Genomic DNA, 18906 nt, shown 5'->3' on the forward strand with positions numbered 1-18906 from the left:
CAACTGCTCTTATCAACTGTTATACTACCAGTACAAATTGTGTCTTCTCAACAAAATGTCCACTCGCCGGGTAATTTATTGTTTTTCTTTTATCATAACTGTAATTAATTATAATAGTGAATAAAAAATATTAAGAACATGTTACATTTCTCTGTGCTCATTAATGCTGTGAAGTTAAATGAAAATCAATTTTATTTTCTTTGTCGGTGAAAGTAAAATTGAATGTTTTACAATTAGGTGTCATTTAGTTTGTAATAGTTTTTTTAATTATTTTCTTTTGTGATATAAAAGTGCAATAGTATATTAATGTTCTTATTTTTTTCTGATAATTCATTAGTTATCAAATGTTTTCTGACCAGTATTAAAATGGACATGTTTCTTTGTTCAATGACCTTTTGCCTGGTGTTGTTCCAAGGGGATATATTTCTTATCAACTGTCTGGTTTCAAATTGTTTTGTACAGTTTATGAATTCACTGTAAAATGTTGCATATTCTTATAAATTGACCTATAAATAATATATCTTACATCATTATGTTCTTAATTGACTGAATTTGACAATTGTTTTCTAATTTAAAAAATATAAAGGTTGAAATATTTATATCTTCTGATCTGTGTGTTCTTCGCACTGTATATTTTTTTTTTATTGTGTTATCTCTGGCAAGTTAATTAGTAGTAGTAGTTAAATAAAAGTATGTTATTAAATCATTGTTATAGCCATTTTAGTTATAATATTGAAATACATGTTATCAATGTTGCTCTTTTATAATCTTTATTTAATTATCTCTGACTATAAGGGATCTAGTCTTAAGTTAGATTTTTTATTTAAGTATATTTATTATCAAAGGGATACTTATACTTACATCATCCTATATGCATTCTGCTATGGATATAAAAAATAATTAAAAAATAAACATACTGCCTTGACATAATTGGTGGTATTTTGACTATATTTAATACTGGCAAGTTGTAACTCATTTTACTTACTACTAACAGATAACCTATCAGAATCAATATTGTTTTTCTGATGGTGTTTTATTATAGATGATATCATTATGTTACAATAATATGTTGGTAACAACCAATGATTACAGATCAACAAAAACAAACATATACTGTTGTAATTTAAACTTCACATCATACTATGTAAGATTATATTTTTCTGTCATCATTGTACTGGATTTTGGACTCTGTTTCTGCATTTAGCCTCTCGTTTCGGCTGTTATTTGTGTAAAGCCAGCCAAGCTTTTGTAATCGTAATTTTTTAACAATTTATTTGTTTATACCAGACATACAGTGCAATGTCTGTGTCAGTACCCTGTCTCATCTATGTTAGTTGTCAAGTAGTTTACTTTGTAAGCTGTGTTTTGCTCTAGGGTGTGATTAGGCTGAGAATTATCTGTGTCAGTACCCTGTTTCACTGTGTACTTATGTGTATAATAAGTACAACTGTCAAGTAGTTTGCTTTGTAATCTGTCTTTCGCTGTGGAATTAGGCTATGTAATTACAGTAATGGCAACACATGAGCGGTTTAACAGATGTCACATCATAATTTAATGTCCATAATGCTGTTCACATATATATAGGCAATGGTTATCACTTACCATCAGGCGGGCCATCAGTTTCTTTCAGTTCAGATTATATAAACCTATTTGGTTTAGAGCGCTAATTGAGTCAAGATAAAAATTAAATAGATATACTCCTTAACAACTATCCCAACATAGAAGCCATAAATCGCAGTCACTTCAATGTTAGTATATCCAGTTTATACTGTATTTCTATTTCTTTCCTGGAGAGATTAAACTGTCAGTTCATACTACCAAATAGAAATAATCTTTATTCAAATAAACTCAATACAAGCACTTTTAAATAGTCATATTTTTTATTCTACCACTCATTGGAAACCCAGATTCATCACAAGAAGAATATGTAAGAAACTTGTGTGTCACTCTTTTGAATAGATGGTTTTTTTTCAGAGCCCCGATTGAATCATTGTAATAATTAAATACACTATACTGCTTAACAACTATCCTATATGCTGTCCATATTTTGTGGTCCCTTCCATTTTATACAGCATAAACTGTATTTATATTCTATAATCCCGCTAAAACAGGAAGTGTAGATAACAGGAAAACTGGAGTATTACAGTTTGATTAAACTGACAGTCGATTACAAAAAACGGAACAGCACTGATTGAATCAATATAATAGTTATAGACATATAAGTACTGTAATAATTATTATATTGATTCAATAACTATCCAATACAGCATCTATATTTTGTGGTTCCTTAAACGTCGTTATATCCACATATCTATGACATGATAACAGAAAATCTGTGGAGTATCCCAGATAGATTACTCTGTTGATACTTCCTAGTACAGTTTACGTTCACAATGTATGCCAATGTCCAATGTTATCAGGGAATAGTAATTACATAAGAGTTTATAATTATAGCACTGTGTCAAAGCTTCATCTGTATATTTAATTAACATCAATTTGAGACTCAGTGACACCTTTGTTCCAAGGAAAAAGAGTTATTCAACTATTTCTTGTTCGTATATGTGTATGTAGTGAGTATAGATTAAATATAACAAAGTGACTAGTAATATTTTAAATAAGTTAAATATACTATTGCTTCAATCCAGTTTTATTATTAGTTGCTGTTTACGACTTCCGGTTGTCTATTTGTATAACATATGATAATTCTACAGTCTTGATAGTCTAGCGGTTTAGCACACCTATTTAATTCCGCATTCCTCTTTTATTGTCGCAGGTTTGATTCCTCGCAACGTTCAAAAATTTGTATTAATGAATATGATTATTTGTCAGGGTGTTTTCTGTATTAAACAATAAAATATTGTATATATGTATTTATATCAGTTGTCTAATAGCTAACACAAGCTCTGCTTATCTTGCGACTAGATGGCGCTGTGTGAATTGTCCATTATTAAACCACCCTGGCTTTACTTGGACAGATATTATACTCAATAATTATGTCCTTAATTTAATTTTAAATATAAGTTGCGCCTTACGATTGTTTCACTATTATCTCTTCACTACATCACTAACAAACCCCTTAGGATTTATTGTTTTTTTCTTCACCTTTTGACGTATTTAGCATAAAGCGAATTCGTACTTATGAAGTTAGTCTAAAACCACCTTAAGCCACAGACCTTGTCGAGTGGTTAAGCATTTAGCATGGTTTGCATTACCCTAGTATTCTCATCCGCAAAGCAATCTTATCAATCTATTTTACTGTCTTTCTATTTCTGTACTATCCTTACCAAGGTCATCGTATAAATGTAAAACCAGTTCAATAATTATAATATATCTAATCTATTACATTTCATGTTTACAGTACTTCAGTCAGTGATATTATTTTCAACGATAAAAGTGCAATGTATTATATATTTTGATATATATGCATTATGAAAAATAATTTTATATTAATTAAATTTGGACTTTACACTGTGCTTTACCACATAGATAGACACTTAAATACAAAGTCTTCTGTGTCTTGCTTCGCAGTTGTAATTTTGTTTTGAAGGGTGAGCTATGGCAGTAAACTTGCAGGAGGTATGGCACTATATATAATTATATCATTCATTCATAATTGAAGAGTTACGCTCTTGTGGTTAAGCTCTTGCCACTTTCCACGATTTTCCATCATGCTCTTTAAATGTTTATACGACACGAGTCCCATTTTGTCTTTAATTTGCTTGTTAGACCTTGTTAGACCAAGGTCCAACTACTTCAAGTAGTTGGACCTTGGTCTACCCCTCCCCTTATTTTCTTCTATTTTTCCTTGAATAATAATTTTCATAAATTCATAGTACCGTGTCAAGTGTTCTAACATTTTTCCTCGTCTATTTTCTATTATATTAAATATCTGCCTCTTTAATTTTACCCAGTGTAGTAGGTACTTCTTCGTTTCTTACTTTATCTTTCCGGCTAATTCTTTACATCCTTCACCGACATCACATTTCAAAAGCCTAATTTATAGTATAACGCATACCACGTTACATGCAGTCGTGTCCGTGGTGCTGTTCTTGTTTATTGGCGATTGCCTCGGTGGTCTAGCGGTTTAGCACACTGCTTTTATTGCGATGGACGCCAGTTAGATTCCTGGCACGATGCAAACAGTATGATAGTTTGTATTGGTACTTATGGGTATTTTTATATTTACTTATTTTGAAACTATAGCGTTTAGTACACATATTAATATATTTCAACGAGTTTTAACTCGTATAATCTTCCCGTGGTCACGCTAGTTCGACCTAGTCGAAACGACGAGAGAGGTAAATACTTTTATTTACCATAAAATTATTCGTGTTAAAAGCCGTCTAACTATATCAATAAAAAATGTATTGAAGTATTTCTATCAGCTGTCTAGTACCTATAACACAAGTTCTGCTTAGCTTGGGACTAGATACCGCTGTGATTGATTCGGATTGGGATTGTTCAGGGTTATATTTATTGTAATTGACGACGGTTGCTATGATTTTCTATTAGGTAGGCCGTCAGTTGTTTGCTACTCAACTTACATAAATGTTTTGCTTTCAGGGGGCTGGTTATTTAAAAAGGGCTGACTCAGACCGACTTTATGAAATATTTCTAAGGTATGCGACCGTAGAAAGGAATGGTGAGAAGCACATCACTAGTGAGGACTTCGTTCGGAAATTCCTGGGATTGTTTGCCGAAGGTTTGTTAGTCATTATTATTATGTTTAATGCATTTTCCTTATGGTATTAGTCTATCCTGTGAAGGGTTTTGAGTACGAGAATGTTATACCTGAATCTTATACAGTAGCGTTTCGTATTTTTACATATAAAAATTACGTGTCACGTTGTTTGTCCGCGATGGACTCCTAAACTACTGAACCGATTGCAAATCTGATCCAACTTGAAAGATAGGGTAACTTAAATCTCAATTTATAGTCGCAATATTATTTTATTCAAGAACCTTAGCCACAGCAACACATGGCCGGATCTACTAGTTAATTATTAAGTTTGTGTTTTAAAATTTCCTATATGCAATATTGGGCATATAAGAACTAAAAAAATGGACTGTGATGTTCAACTACCTCAGATCGATCCGCAGTCCACTTCAAACCTAGCTATTGGACTTCAAACCTTAAATAGTACCTAAATATTAAAAATAAGGTGGTCAAGGTTGGACTTATCTCTGAAAGAGATCTCTTCCAGCCAACCTAAGACTGTGACTTAATTAATTGCCGGGTAATTAAAGTCGTATCCGCCAGGTAGGAGTTGGCCTTCAGCCGTTTGGACCGCCAACTGCACTCGCCCCCAAACATTTAGTGAAGTTATAAAGGTCAACAGAATTAAAATAGTTTGAAAAAAATGCTGTAATGATAATAAACGTCAAATTCTTCAATATTAAGGCTAGGCTAGGGAGCGGTCATACCTTGACATTCCCGAGCACAAAGCTATAGTCTCGGTATATTAAAATGTGACCACAAAAATTCTATAGATATCATCCCTAAATAGCATTGTTTATGTTATTCAGTTCAGACAACTTAAAGGCACTTATTATCTAGGTCTATAGATAAAAAATAAAAATATAAATTGTCTTTGTGGTCATGATACTGACTACGGCAATATAGTACGGTAGCTCCGTTACACCAACACCTTCAACTTGCAGTCCTATTCTCTATCCACTGTTGGATGTAGACCTTTCCCTATGCTTTCCACCATGTGGGATCGGATTCGGCCTTCCGCATTTATCCACTCTCGGCGACCTTGATGTGTCTGAGATGGACCATAGACAAACACAAATTAATTTAAATAATTGGTAATCCAAACAAAACCAAAGAAACCAAACAATCTCATACGATAGAAGCCATAAAGGTTTATATGCAACAGTAACTACGTAAAACCAGTTGTCCCGTGCGACTTTTGCATAACATTTATCATTATATATCGCCCAAATTACTTAATATCTTGTTCAATTATAGCCTATGTGTTATTCTGAGGTATAAGCTATGTTACTGTAAAGATTTATCAAAATCCGTTTAACGTGAAAGAATACATACATCAATACTCACAAACTTTCGCATTTATAATATTAGTAAAATATACTACGACTACATTACTTATTACTCTAATATCTATTTCTTATAATTTACTTCTGATGCAATTAAAATTATAAATAAATAATAGATGAAAAAGAAAGTTCTTTAAAGAGGTCGTAATGAAAAATATTAATCTAAATACACATCGGCATTACATCCACTAAAGCATGTTTTTTTATGCTACTTCCAAACAAACATACGGTCCATCCGATGGTATACAGTTATCTGTGAACTTTTTTAGAATGAATATAATTTATTTAAGAAAATAGTGGAATTACTACTTAATATATAGTTTTTATAAAACGGCAGTTATCATTACATACTATAAAATAAAGTCGCTGTGGCTGTCTGTCCGTCCCTATGTATGCTTAAATCTTTAAAACTACGCAACGGATTTTGAAGCGGTTTCTTTTATATTTTGAATATATAATACATGTACACCCATGCGAAGCCGGGGCGAGTAGCTAGTTACTTAAAAAATATTCGCAGTTTTCATATAGATAGTAGTAGTTGCGATATCTATACGTTCTACTTATATCTAGGGATTTAACAAAACAAAAGAATTTACTACTATCAACATTCCTCTCTGATGTTTATGGACATACCATACGATTTACTTTATGAATCAAATCTGATTTGAGTGTCAAGTGTTTTATATCAATCATACATATCAAACATATCTATTAATCCTTTTGATAAATAGCACTTCCTATTTATATCAATTTTTATATTTACTTCGATATACGTCACGCATCACACCATCCATAACAAAATTATTACTACGTATTTCTTTAAATCTCGCCAGGAATTAAGAATCGCCCATTCCTTTTAAATTTTTAGATTTTTTTTAATAAATACGTTTTTATTAGATTTTATGATAATTTTATTTTCTTTATTTATTTATACTGGAACGTGATACCTCTAACACTCTTGGTGTATATAGGCGACAATTGCCACTTACCACCAAGTTCGCCGTCAGGTTTTTGCCATTGTTCTTTGATGTGCTGAAATGGGTCGTGATTTTGAACGGGATGATGATGCTCAGCAACAAACTGCGACGTAGTTGATGTATATTGTATTTGTTATATATATGTATACATATTTACATCTTATTAATCTTGGAGAAATATATATGAAAACAAGGCTGCGGCAATGAAACCCGATGAGAGAGAAAAGTAAAAGAGAAGTCATAGAGTTACCAAACACACTTTAGACTACACACTAAGCGCAGTTTACTTGATGCTTTCCATAAACAATATCTTCTAACGAGTGGTTTACAGAATTTAAACTTCGACCATTCGACAATCATAAACAGAGCACTTCCAGTAACAGAAAAACACAGTCTATAAAAAGTCAAAGAACAAATATAATCTGTTTGTTATTTATAATATTATTGTTCTATCAGAGATACCCCGTGGAGTGATGTGAGATAATGAGAAATTGATAAGATCTAAATGATATAATAGTTTAATGTAGGTTTTTATTAACATTGCAAACAGAAGGCCAACTGATGTATAGATACATTATATACTATTTACATAACAAACTAGAGATTCGCAATAATTCAATCGATGTTTGTATATTCTAATTTTGTATACTTACCAGAATTGAACAGTGGAAGAAGTGGAGAATGTTATTTTTGTGTTATAATACAAAAATGTAGACATATTACTAGAAACAAATAAGCCGAGCGTTTCAACGGACATTAAAGAACGAAATGTGTTTCAGGGCAATACTTTTCTGTGTGAACCAATTTATTTTTCTTAGGTGGTCCCATATAAATGTAATCAAGATGTGTATGCGATTATAATAGTTTTTATTTTGTATTACAATAATATATACATATAAATGGAAATTATGGTTGCTATTACACAGTTAGTAGAGAACTGTAATTTCATTTTTGATAACGCTATGGGGATTAAATCCATCGCTCCTAAGAAAAGAAATGTACTTTTAGGCCATAACTTCTTATGCCAATTTATTTTTTTAGGTGGTCCCATATTAATGTAATCAAGATCTGTATGCGATTATAGTAGTTTTTTTTTATAACAATAATATATAATAATACATGCAAGTTGTGGTTGCTATTACAGTTATTAGAGTACTGTAATTTCATTTTTGATTACTCTATGGGGATAAAAATCATCGCTCCTAAGAATATCTTTCAGATCTTGTTCCTGACGAATCTAGATAGCCAACTTTGAATAGGGGCGAGCACAATAGATCTATACAGGTCGCAGTGCTACAGGTCTTTAAGCACCTGACAATAGTCCAAAACCCTCAATAATAAAAAATACCCAATGCCAATTACAACACAAATGTCATACACGTAAATGAGTTAGTTTATTGGATTATAGATTTAAGTCCAATTAGTTTATTGGATAATGGATTCTATGCAAATTTGTAACAACAGTTATTTCTAAGTGTCTTTTATACACAATTGTTACTTTAGAAACGGGGAAACGCAACCACTTTGGGGTCACTTAAACACTAGTTTATGGCATAAACAATTGTTATTTCCATTTAATAGGCCGTCAGATTCTTTGCCATTTAAAGTCTTAGAGAAAGCTTGTATTTACAGATGACTTCAACAAGGAATCCGTCAAGCTCATCGCCGGCATCGTGGATATGGACAAGGATGGATACATCTCGTTCTCGGAGTTTCAAGCATTCGAAGGTCTGCTGTGCGTACCGGACGCGCTGTATAAAACCGCATTTCAACTCTTCGACACAAATGGCAATGGGCTCGTTGCTTTTGGTAAGTAAAATACAGAAATGTATAAGAGTAATGTGACGTCTTCAACATATCATAAGAATCTTTCTTTCCTATCATCACGTGGGATTGTCGACATTCATATGGGTTTAATTAACGTCAATGTATAGTGAAATAACATCGATGTTACGTTCTGGATTACATCGACAAATAAAAACAAGATACGTAAAGTGGGAAATCGCAATAAATAAAGTTTTGGTGTCAAAAATCAAGCCATCCTTGGCTTCAATATTTATCCTAAAATCAGTACATCTTCACTGTTTTTCTAATATCGATTACTACTGTAATCTGCTTTTTGATGTTTTTGTTTGTTTATCCTTTGGATTTACATCTGCGGAACTTATATCTACGGAAGTATAAAATCTAGAGGTACTGTAGCCAGAGTTCTTTGGGTTGGGTTATAAGGGTTTACAACACTTATAGTGTTGCCAGATTTATACCAAATTATCGTTCTAGGTATAAATATTTGCATAGAAAACCAAGATATTGCCACGCTGATCTGGTGACTTGGTTTTTATACTACTATATGGCAAAGAAGACGCCTATACGAAGTTCGTGTGCTAATTAGATAATATTGTCTTTGCGCCTTATTGCCTCCTTACGTACCATTTTCTGGGATGAAAAAAAATGTCGTCTCACCCAATGAAACTACGCTTACATGTAGAAACAGACACAAGGTAGAGACTTTATTTGGATTACAAGATTAAAAAACAATTACATTAGGCACACTTGTGTAAATATAGTATGAGTGCCTTATGGTTGATTACGTAGACAATTCTATAGGACAAATAGATACACAGTATTATATTGAAAATAAAGATTAGTCTTTAGAAAAGTATATTGATCAGACAGTTTACATAACTTACATTTTACTTACACAATAAGTAAAATGTAAGTAAGTAATATTGGCATTAGGCACACGGAAATAAATAAATTTACATCTGTGTAAATTGTCCAGGTAATCCTGGAAAATTTGTACAGATTTACATTTATTTATTATTATTAAATGTATATTTTTATCTCAAACACATTTCTTAGAGAGCATAATGGCTTAGTAATTTCAACGAACCGAAAGACATATGTTCGAATCTAGGATACAAAAATTATTTAATCCAATAGACAGCGTTAAGCTCGTCCACTGCCACATTCGATTTAAATAACACGGCGAAAGTCAAGTGTTGCGTTTACTACGACGTCGACTGTTGAGGATATCTCTGACTATATCCTTCAGGTATATCAATCATGAAGGTATATTATTTATTATAATTTTATTTCCAGACGAATTCGCAGAGGTCATGCGCAAGACAGTCCTACACAAGAAACTCCCATTCAACATGGAGAGTACTTTCGTGCGGCTCTACTTCGGCAAGGATAAGAAGCGGCTGGTAACATATCAGGAGTTCAGCCAGTTTCTCCACGACTTCCACGAGGAGTATGGTGTGGAGGCGTTCAAGAAGTGTGATAAAGATGGCACCGGCTTCATAACTGCTGGAGACTTTAGAGATATTATGTTGACCGTTAAGAGCCATCTATTGACTAAGGATTTAAAACATAAGGTTATAAACGTAAGTGACGCCATCTATGTTTTAATATTTATATCTCTAATAAATAACCTTCAAATATTCAAATAAAATGTATCTTATAAGAATGTCAAAACCCTCCACACTACATAATTTACTTCCAAGTAGTGTATTTATTTATGTTAATTTTATATGTATACATACAAAACAGTTTCCTATGTATGTATCAGTTATCAAGAACACAAGCTACTTAGCTTCTGCCTAGATGTCGCTGTGTAAATTGTCCTAAGATATTATTATTAATATGTCTGTCTAAATAGTTTAAATCAATATAAAAAAGATCTTTTTGCATCTTAAAGTAGCTCTATTTTCTCTTTCTTCTGAAACAATCAGGATGTTTGCAATATATAATGTTTATATACATATACATTCGACATGCAATATTTTTATATAATTTTCTGCATGGCAACATATACTAATAATATTAAATGAACTCTCAATGATGCTTATATTCTTCTAATCAATATGTGAACGGGTGGTAGCATATTAAATTTACATACAATTTAAAATTCATAACACGCAATGTGTTTATTTCTTAATACATAAATACATTAATGTAATTGTTTACATTAATGTATTTACAATTTAAAATATATACCTAACATTTTTCTTTCATTTAGAAATCATATACACTGATTTACAGTAGCTAGATGCTATTATTTCTGCATATACATTTACAGGCATCTGGTTTCCCGCAAGGCGAGAGAAAAATTAGTTTTCCTTACTACATGGCATTCAACTCCCTACTGAATAACATGGAACTGATCAAGAGAGTGTACCTCAACGCTACCAACGGACACAGAACGCAAGAAGTCACCAAAGAAGAATTTCTGCACTCAGCACAGATGATGAGTCAAATCACACCGTTGGAAGTGGAAATACTCTTCACATTATGCGATATGATTCATCATACAAACAAGTGAGTAAAGTTTCGTTTCTTTGGACACACTTGCTCGTCAAGTGGATCTCATTTTACCGGTTTTTGATATATAAAGCAGCTCATAAAACACGCGTGCGTTACAAACAACGCACTATTTGCTATTTTCAAATTTGAACTGACCGCAGCGCGGCGCCAGCCAGTAGGCAATGCGCTAATTTAAAAAAGTAAAACGGCGGGAAAATGCCAAAATGAATAAAACATGTTTTTTTATATTATACGACGTTTTTCGAAAAAGCGCGGGAACTTTGAGGCGGGAAGTTCATTTTTCTACAGTCTTTTGATATTAAATAATTTATAGAGTTAATTAAATCCTAGCCCCGTTTTTGTGCGATAAAAATGGGTGCTGACAGTGGCGGCACCCAAAACAAAAAAGGGATGAGAAATTCTCCTGCTAAACCACCACCAAATAAAAGGAAGAAAGAAGCTACTTTACCACTACCACATGAAGAGGAAAATTCAGATAAAGATGAGGATACATTTTATGCGCCTTATTTAAAACCTAATTATATAAGGAGTTATCAAGAAAATTCACCAAACACAACATTTACTGTATTTATACAAAGCATTAAAGAAGAGGTTAAATTTGGTAATAAAAGTCCAGTTTACTTAAATAATTTATTCAGTAGATATGTAAAAGGAGTCAAGGAATTGAGACGAGTAAATGCACTAAAATATGCCGTAATATTTGACAATGCAAAAAATGCAAATTCACTATTACGTGATTCAACCTTTTTAAATGTTCAAGAATTAAAAGCATTCATCCCCGCATCGACAACTGAATGTACTGGTGTTGTAAAGTTTGTTCCCACTGATCTCAGTAACAAACATTTATTTAATAAATTATCTTCTCAACAGGAAATACTTTCAGTGAGGCGATTTATGAAACGGTCCGATAGTGGAATGATTCCACTTCAGACTGTCTCTATAACATTTGCAGGTAACATTTTGCCAGAATATGTAACGTACGAGCTATGTAAATTTAAAGTCGAACCATATATAAAACCTGTAATGCAATGTTATAAGTGCATGAAATTTGGACACACTACAAAGTTCTGTAAACGAGATATGGTTTGCTCAATTTGTACAGAAGGTCATAATTATAAAGAATGTACTAATGTTGAGAATCCTATCTGTGTAAATTGTAAAGGAAGCCATACCGCAGTTTCCAGACTTTGTCCAGTTAAAATTCAAAAAATACTTGAAAATAAAGAAAAAATTATAAACAAAAACAGTACCCTAAGTTCACATTTTCCTAATCTGAACTCGAGTTTTGCTAAAGCAGCTCAAAGTTACACACCTAAGAGAAAAGAGAAAGATTTTATTTCAGAAGTTATCAATAACGATTTAATTTTAACAGCTTTAGTACAAACATTAACTTCCCTTTCAAAAAAAGACACTAACTTACCTGTTAATACTTCTACAATCAAAGAAGTATTTCTTAAAAACATCAATCTATAATGGATCAGAAGGTTATTATAGATTCCTTAAATATTGTACAACATAATATACAAAGTTTAAGACCAAAGCTTCCTTTAGTCACACATTTACTTGCTAAACATAATATTGACATCTTGATTTTAAATGAAACTTGGTTAAAAAATACAGATACAGTAAATATTAGAGGTTATAAAGTATATCGTTGGGATCACAATGTAAACAAAGGTCATGGCGGTGTTGCCGTCTTTTATAAAGAATTTTTAAAATGTTCTAATGTTACCACCCAATCAAATGATAAAATTCAAACTGTTGCAATTAAAGTTGAAATAAATTCTGGGTTCTTAAATATTTTAGGATGTTATTGTCCTCCTCGAAGAGGGCGATTCCCTGTTACATTATTAAAAAATATTATTCTTTCTCTTTCTTCTCCGGTATTAGTCATGGGTGATATGAATGCACATCACACTATATTTGGATGTCAAAGTAATCAAATTAGAGGAACACAGATCTACGACATGCTAGACGAGATAAATTTATGTGTTTTAAATACTGGTGAAAGTACCACATTAAATCGTCCTAATCAAGCCCCATCTGCTATTGATGTAGCTTTTGCTTCTCCTGTCATTGCTGGTTTATGCGATTGGTCTGTTTTGTCAGATGATACTTTGGGCAGCTATCATTTTCCAACTTTAGTTAATTTATACATAACACCACAAATTTATGAATATGTGGAACAACCAGAAAGGTTTATATATAAAAAAGTAGACTGGAGCTCTTATTCAGATTCATCTTATAAATGTCTAAATAATTTTGGTTCAATAACAAATCCTATATTAGCATACGAACAATTTTGCACAATAATTAATAATTTAAAAGTTGAATATATACCAGTTATTAAACCTAAGTCGAATTGTGTTAAAAGTCATATACCTGTACCCTGGTGGAATCAAAAATGCATCGAAGCTGTAAATAGAAGTAGATTTGCTTTGTATAATTATAAAAAATATCCTTCAATAGAAAATTATATTGTATACAAAAAAATTGATGCAGAAAAGAAACTAATTATTAAAGAACAAAAAAGAAGTAGTTGGATTGAATTATGTTCCAGTTTTAATAGACATACCAGTATAGGAAAAATTTGGAATTTTGTTAAAAGATTTAATCGTATAAGACGGAAAAATGTAGTAGGTGATGATTCTTGGGTAAATGATTTTTTAAATAAAGTTGCCACTAATAAACAAACTGAAAACGTTGAAAATATAAATGGATACTTTAAAATGAATGATTTAAACACACATTTAATAAAACCATTTACCTTTGAAGAGTTTATTCTTGCTTTGAACAATAGAAAAGATACTACTCCGGGACTTGATGACATACCATATTTACTTATTAAAAATCTTCATGTTAATTGTAAAATGAAATTACTTGAAATATATAACAATTTATGGGAACATAATTTAATACCCGACTCTTGGAAAACTCTAGCAATTATACCTGTTTTAAAACCTGAAAAAGATCCGTCTTTAGCTGAATCATACAGACCGATTGCTTTGTCATCTTGTGTGGGAAAGATTTTTGAAAATATGGTTAAAAATAGATTAGAAATGTACGCAGAAACTAGAAATATTATACCTCCATTACAATATGGTTTTTGTAAAGGAAAAAGTGCAATAGATAGTCTTCTAAAATTTACAGGTGATATTAAAAATGCTATGCTATGTAACTTACCTCTTATTAGTGTTTTTTTAGATGTACAAGGAGCATTTGACAATGTAGATCTATCAACTCTCGTTCAAATTCTTAATTCATACAACATACCAGGTAAATTTTCAGAATGGTTATTTAAATTATTTTATGGAAGAACAGTTTTTGTTCGATATAATAATAAGCTTTATGGTCCGAAATTAGCATTTAAAGGTGTAATGCAAGGCTCTACATTGTCTCCCCTCATATATTTACTATATACTGCGGAAATTCACCGATTTGTAAATTTGAAAAATGTAAATATATTGCAATATGCAGATGATATTGTTATGTATTCTTCTAGAGAAAATATTTTACAAATACAAATTGACCTAAATCTAAGACTTAGAGAACTGTACAAATATTATAAAACTAAATTGAAACTGGATATTAATCCCTATAAAAGTTCAGTTATGGTCTTTAATAGATGTAATTCTTTGTACAATCTAAATATTAATTATATAAACAATGTAAACATAAATATAGTCAATGAAAAAACATTTTTAGGAATAGTTTTTGATAGCAAAATGTCATTTTCATCTCATGTTACAAAAATATTGAATAAAATGGATAAAAGTGTCAATATTTTGAGATACTTAGCTGGTGTTAGTTGGGGTATGGATCCCAAGTTACTAAATATGTTGTATAAGTCCATTGTTAGAAGTCATTATGATTATGGTCTGTTTATTTATGGAAATTGCATAAACTATACTCAATTAAGAAAAATAGAGGTAGTACAAAATAAGGGTCTTAGAATCATAACAGGAGCAATGTGTTCGACTCCTATTAATTCTTTAGAAATTGAATCTGGCATTCCTCCAATTCATGTAAGACTTAATTATTTGATGGAAAAATATTATTTAAAAATTTTTGCAAATAATACACTGAGTAATATATTAAAAAATAATAAAATTATACAAATTGATAATGAACTATTAAATGAATTTGTTAATATGTATCAATGTGATAAATGGTCTTACGGTTCACTGGATGTTCAAACTACAAAACCTACAATAGTACAGGAGAGAGTGATGGATAATAATGAATTTATAATATACACCCAAACATATAAACCTGATTACAGAAAAATATTTACTGATGGATCGAAATCTGAAGACTCTACTAAAGCGGCATATTTTGACTCCTTTACTAAAACTGGACAATGCTATGTACTAGATCAACATTCATCGGTTTTCACTGCGGAAGCATATGCAATTTTTAAAGCTTTGAAATATGTACAAGACATAGAAAATTCAAGACGATTTCTAATAATAACGGATTCTCTAAGTGTATTGACATCCTTAGATAATTATAAAATAAGCTACAAAGATAATTTATACATTTACTTAATAAGAGAAATTTGATATGACATGAAATTGTACAAAGTTATAGAGTTCATGTGGGTTCCATCTCATGCTGGTATTACTGGAAATGAAGTTGTAGACAGAATGATGAAGATTAATGAACTGGATTGTCATTTGGATTTATCGCCAGTGCCAATAACTGACTACAATGCATTAATTAACAGAAGGATGTTTAGTAATTGGAATAGTAGAAAATGGGCAGAAACCAAAATGATAAAAGGAAAATGGTATGCTGATATACAGAAAGAAATTTTTGGAAAACCATGGTATTTCAAATTACAAGAACCATCTAGAAGATACATTACAACGATTAATAGAATTCGTATGGGACATGGGCAGTTTCCGGCTCATTTGCATAGAATAAAATTGAGATCTTCTTCAAATTGTGACTACTGTACAGCAGAAAATGCCGATCTACAACATATTATAATGGAATGTCCAGCATTTGGTTTGCAGAGACTTATTTTGATAGATGGCTTAATAAGTTTATATAATAAAAAAGAAGTACCCCGCCTCTTGCCATCTATCCTACAAAATACAGAAAGTTATCCATTTTTATACGAGTTTATACACAATACAATAAGAACGCTATAGATTATAATGCTAAAGATATAGTTAAATGTAATTGTTTGGCTGAAAGGAGATTTCCAAGGCCGTAAAATACTTAATAAAAAAAAAAAAAACGACGTTTTCGTACGTGCTTATTTAACACACTCGGCTCTATTATGCCTCTATGGCCTACGGGTCGGGTTGAAATTCCGGCTCGTGTGTTAAAATCATTGTAACGTAATATATTATAAACTTAATACGCCGCATTAATTTCGCAAAGGCTGTTAGTTGTCTTTGCTTTGCATCGAATATATATTATTTACAATTTTAAAGCAATAAGTACCCAAGTACTAACATAAGATGTTATTCAAAGGAATTTCGAATTAATTCGTGCGCTTTGTTTCTGCATACATGCATATTATAATTATTTCTCCGCGGATTTTTTCGTACATTTCATGTAATATATTACCGCATATTACCAATTTAATGTATTAAACATTAGTAACTTAATACACGGAAAATATGAGCAATAGAAATTCCCAATACGGATTTACCTTATGTCAAATTTCAAACACAAACGATTTTAATTATTTCTGAGAGATCATTAAAAAAAGTGGCTATATGTATATGTAACAAATATTTAGTTTAACAATAGGTTGCATGATTAATATAATTTCGCTTGGCTGACCACTTTTTGAGCATTCAGAAATATGTGAAATCGTTTGTTTTTTAATTTTGACAGGTAATAATCTTGGCTGCTCGTGAATTGGCCTGGATGGTACCAATACTAGCCAGTAGTAAACATGCTAGACCGTAGTCGAGCATGTATGACAAATGTATGGGTATGTCATACATACATCAAAATATAATATGTAAGTCAACTCAATATTATAATGTAGTTTTTAATTAATAAGAAAGATACATTTCAACTAGTAATACACATTATTTTTGTAAAAACTGAATTATTGCATCGACTTTGATCAAAAGGAGTTTTCTAAATCCATACTTGCGAATATCATGATATATTCTGTGTTTGTGTTATATCATGAGGACAGCCATAGAATATTTTTTATCCTAAAAAGCGGACAACTAGTCGACTTTTTGACAATCCTAGTAGTATAATGCTGTTGGCCGCAGCTGGCCTTTACAGCTTCACCGGACGATAGGGGCGACTGCAAATGGCACTCCAAACCCGCGGAACGACTTATGAACTTACGCCTGACGAATACGACTTTAGTCTAAAAGCACCGGAGCGCACTAGGGCTTCGAACTTCGGCTTAGGCCGTCGTAATTTCAATCCCCGTTAGAAATAAAAGGGTGATCGATTCAAAGTGATGTAACTCGTGTAATTTCCATATCAGTTTACCATTAGTGCTGATAGGTAATCAGATATTATAATTGTTTATAAAACGCAATTAATAATCCTTTATTAATTAATTTAGATATATCTTACTTAATTGATAAAAGGAATTTACGTTACCACAGTGACGCGACCGCATTGATGTATAGGTAATTGAGGAAAACATAAATAGTTCTAATTTAGAATGACTCACATAGCTATTGTTTTAAAACGATTGTACCAAGCTGAGTTAGTACGAAGAGTTGATAATAATTCACACAGCTTCATCTAGTCGCACTCTAGCTAAGTAGAGCTTGTGTTATGGGTACTAAACGACTGATAGAAAATACTTACATTATTTTTTTTGTACCCAGATCAATACAATCAAACTCTTGAATACAAATGTTGAAATTGTGCGAGAAATTGAACCTGCGATCATAGAAAGTAAAGTGGTGTGCCGCTACCGAGACCGTCATAATTGGTGGAATTCCGCAAAATAACACCTAATTCGATAAAACATTTTACCAATCCAGTTACATAAAGAAATGGTTTCTAGACTTGTTCAAAATCAAAATATCATTATTACTGTAGGTCTGTTACAGACTCTTTTGATATGTGAAATCTACCATTAGTTCGGAGTGCTTTCGAGCCAACAAGAACTGACAAGAAACTCAGCTCTTGTTCTTTTTAAATGAGTTTGTACATGTTTAGAAAATACAGAATTTTTTATTTTGTGGCAATCACTATAAACAATGCCACTACTTCATGAACAGGCCGAAAATCCGAAGCTTACGCTGCCGACCACCCATTCAGTAGTCTATTTTATTTTTTTATAATTATATTGTGGGGGTTTTTTTTTTTTTTTTTATTATTATATTGCGGGGTTTGGGTTATTGTCACGTACTTTGACCTGTAGCACTGCGACCTACATAGATCTATTGTGCTCGCCCTTTTTCAGAGTTCGCTACCTAGACCCGTCAGGGACAAGAATTGAAGGATATTCTTAGGAGCGATGGTTTTTATCTCCTCGGGGATGAGTGTAAACTTTCCAAAGGAGATACTACGTTTATACATGAGTGGACTACAA

At 31.8% G+C, this 18906-nt stretch overlaps 1 protein-coding gene across 2 annotated transcripts in view; it reads left to right on the forward strand.

Annotated features, from left to right (window-relative positions):
- LOC131850553 (calcium-binding mitochondrial carrier protein Aralar1) overlaps window positions 1-18906 on the forward strand; it is a 31179-nt gene that overhangs the window by 716 nt on the left and 11557 nt on the right. Inside the window, exons 1-5 of one of the 2 annotated variants that reach the window (XM_059200829.1) lie at window positions 50-70; window positions 4564-4702; window positions 8673-8849; window positions 10143-10429; window positions 11125-11363. In XM_059200829.1, the coding sequence (XP_059056812.1) occupies window positions 56-70; window positions 4564-4702; window positions 8673-8849; window positions 10143-10429; window positions 11125-11363 (857 nt within the window). In that variant the 5' untranslated portion in view covers window positions 50-55. Of the gene's footprint in view, window positions 1-49; window positions 71-4563; window positions 4703-8672; window positions 8850-10142; window positions 10430-11124; window positions 11364-18906 lie in introns of those variants that run through there. The other variant, XM_059200828.1, reaches the window with a different exon arrangement.

Source organism: Achroia grisella, unplaced genomic scaffold (genome assembly GCF_030625045.1).
Source record: "Achroia grisella isolate CSIRO2021 unplaced genomic scaffold, CSIRO_AGI_Agris_v1 utg770, whole genome shotgun sequence".
NCBI lineage: Eukaryota > Metazoa > Arthropoda > Insecta > Lepidoptera > Pyralidae > Achroia > Achroia grisella.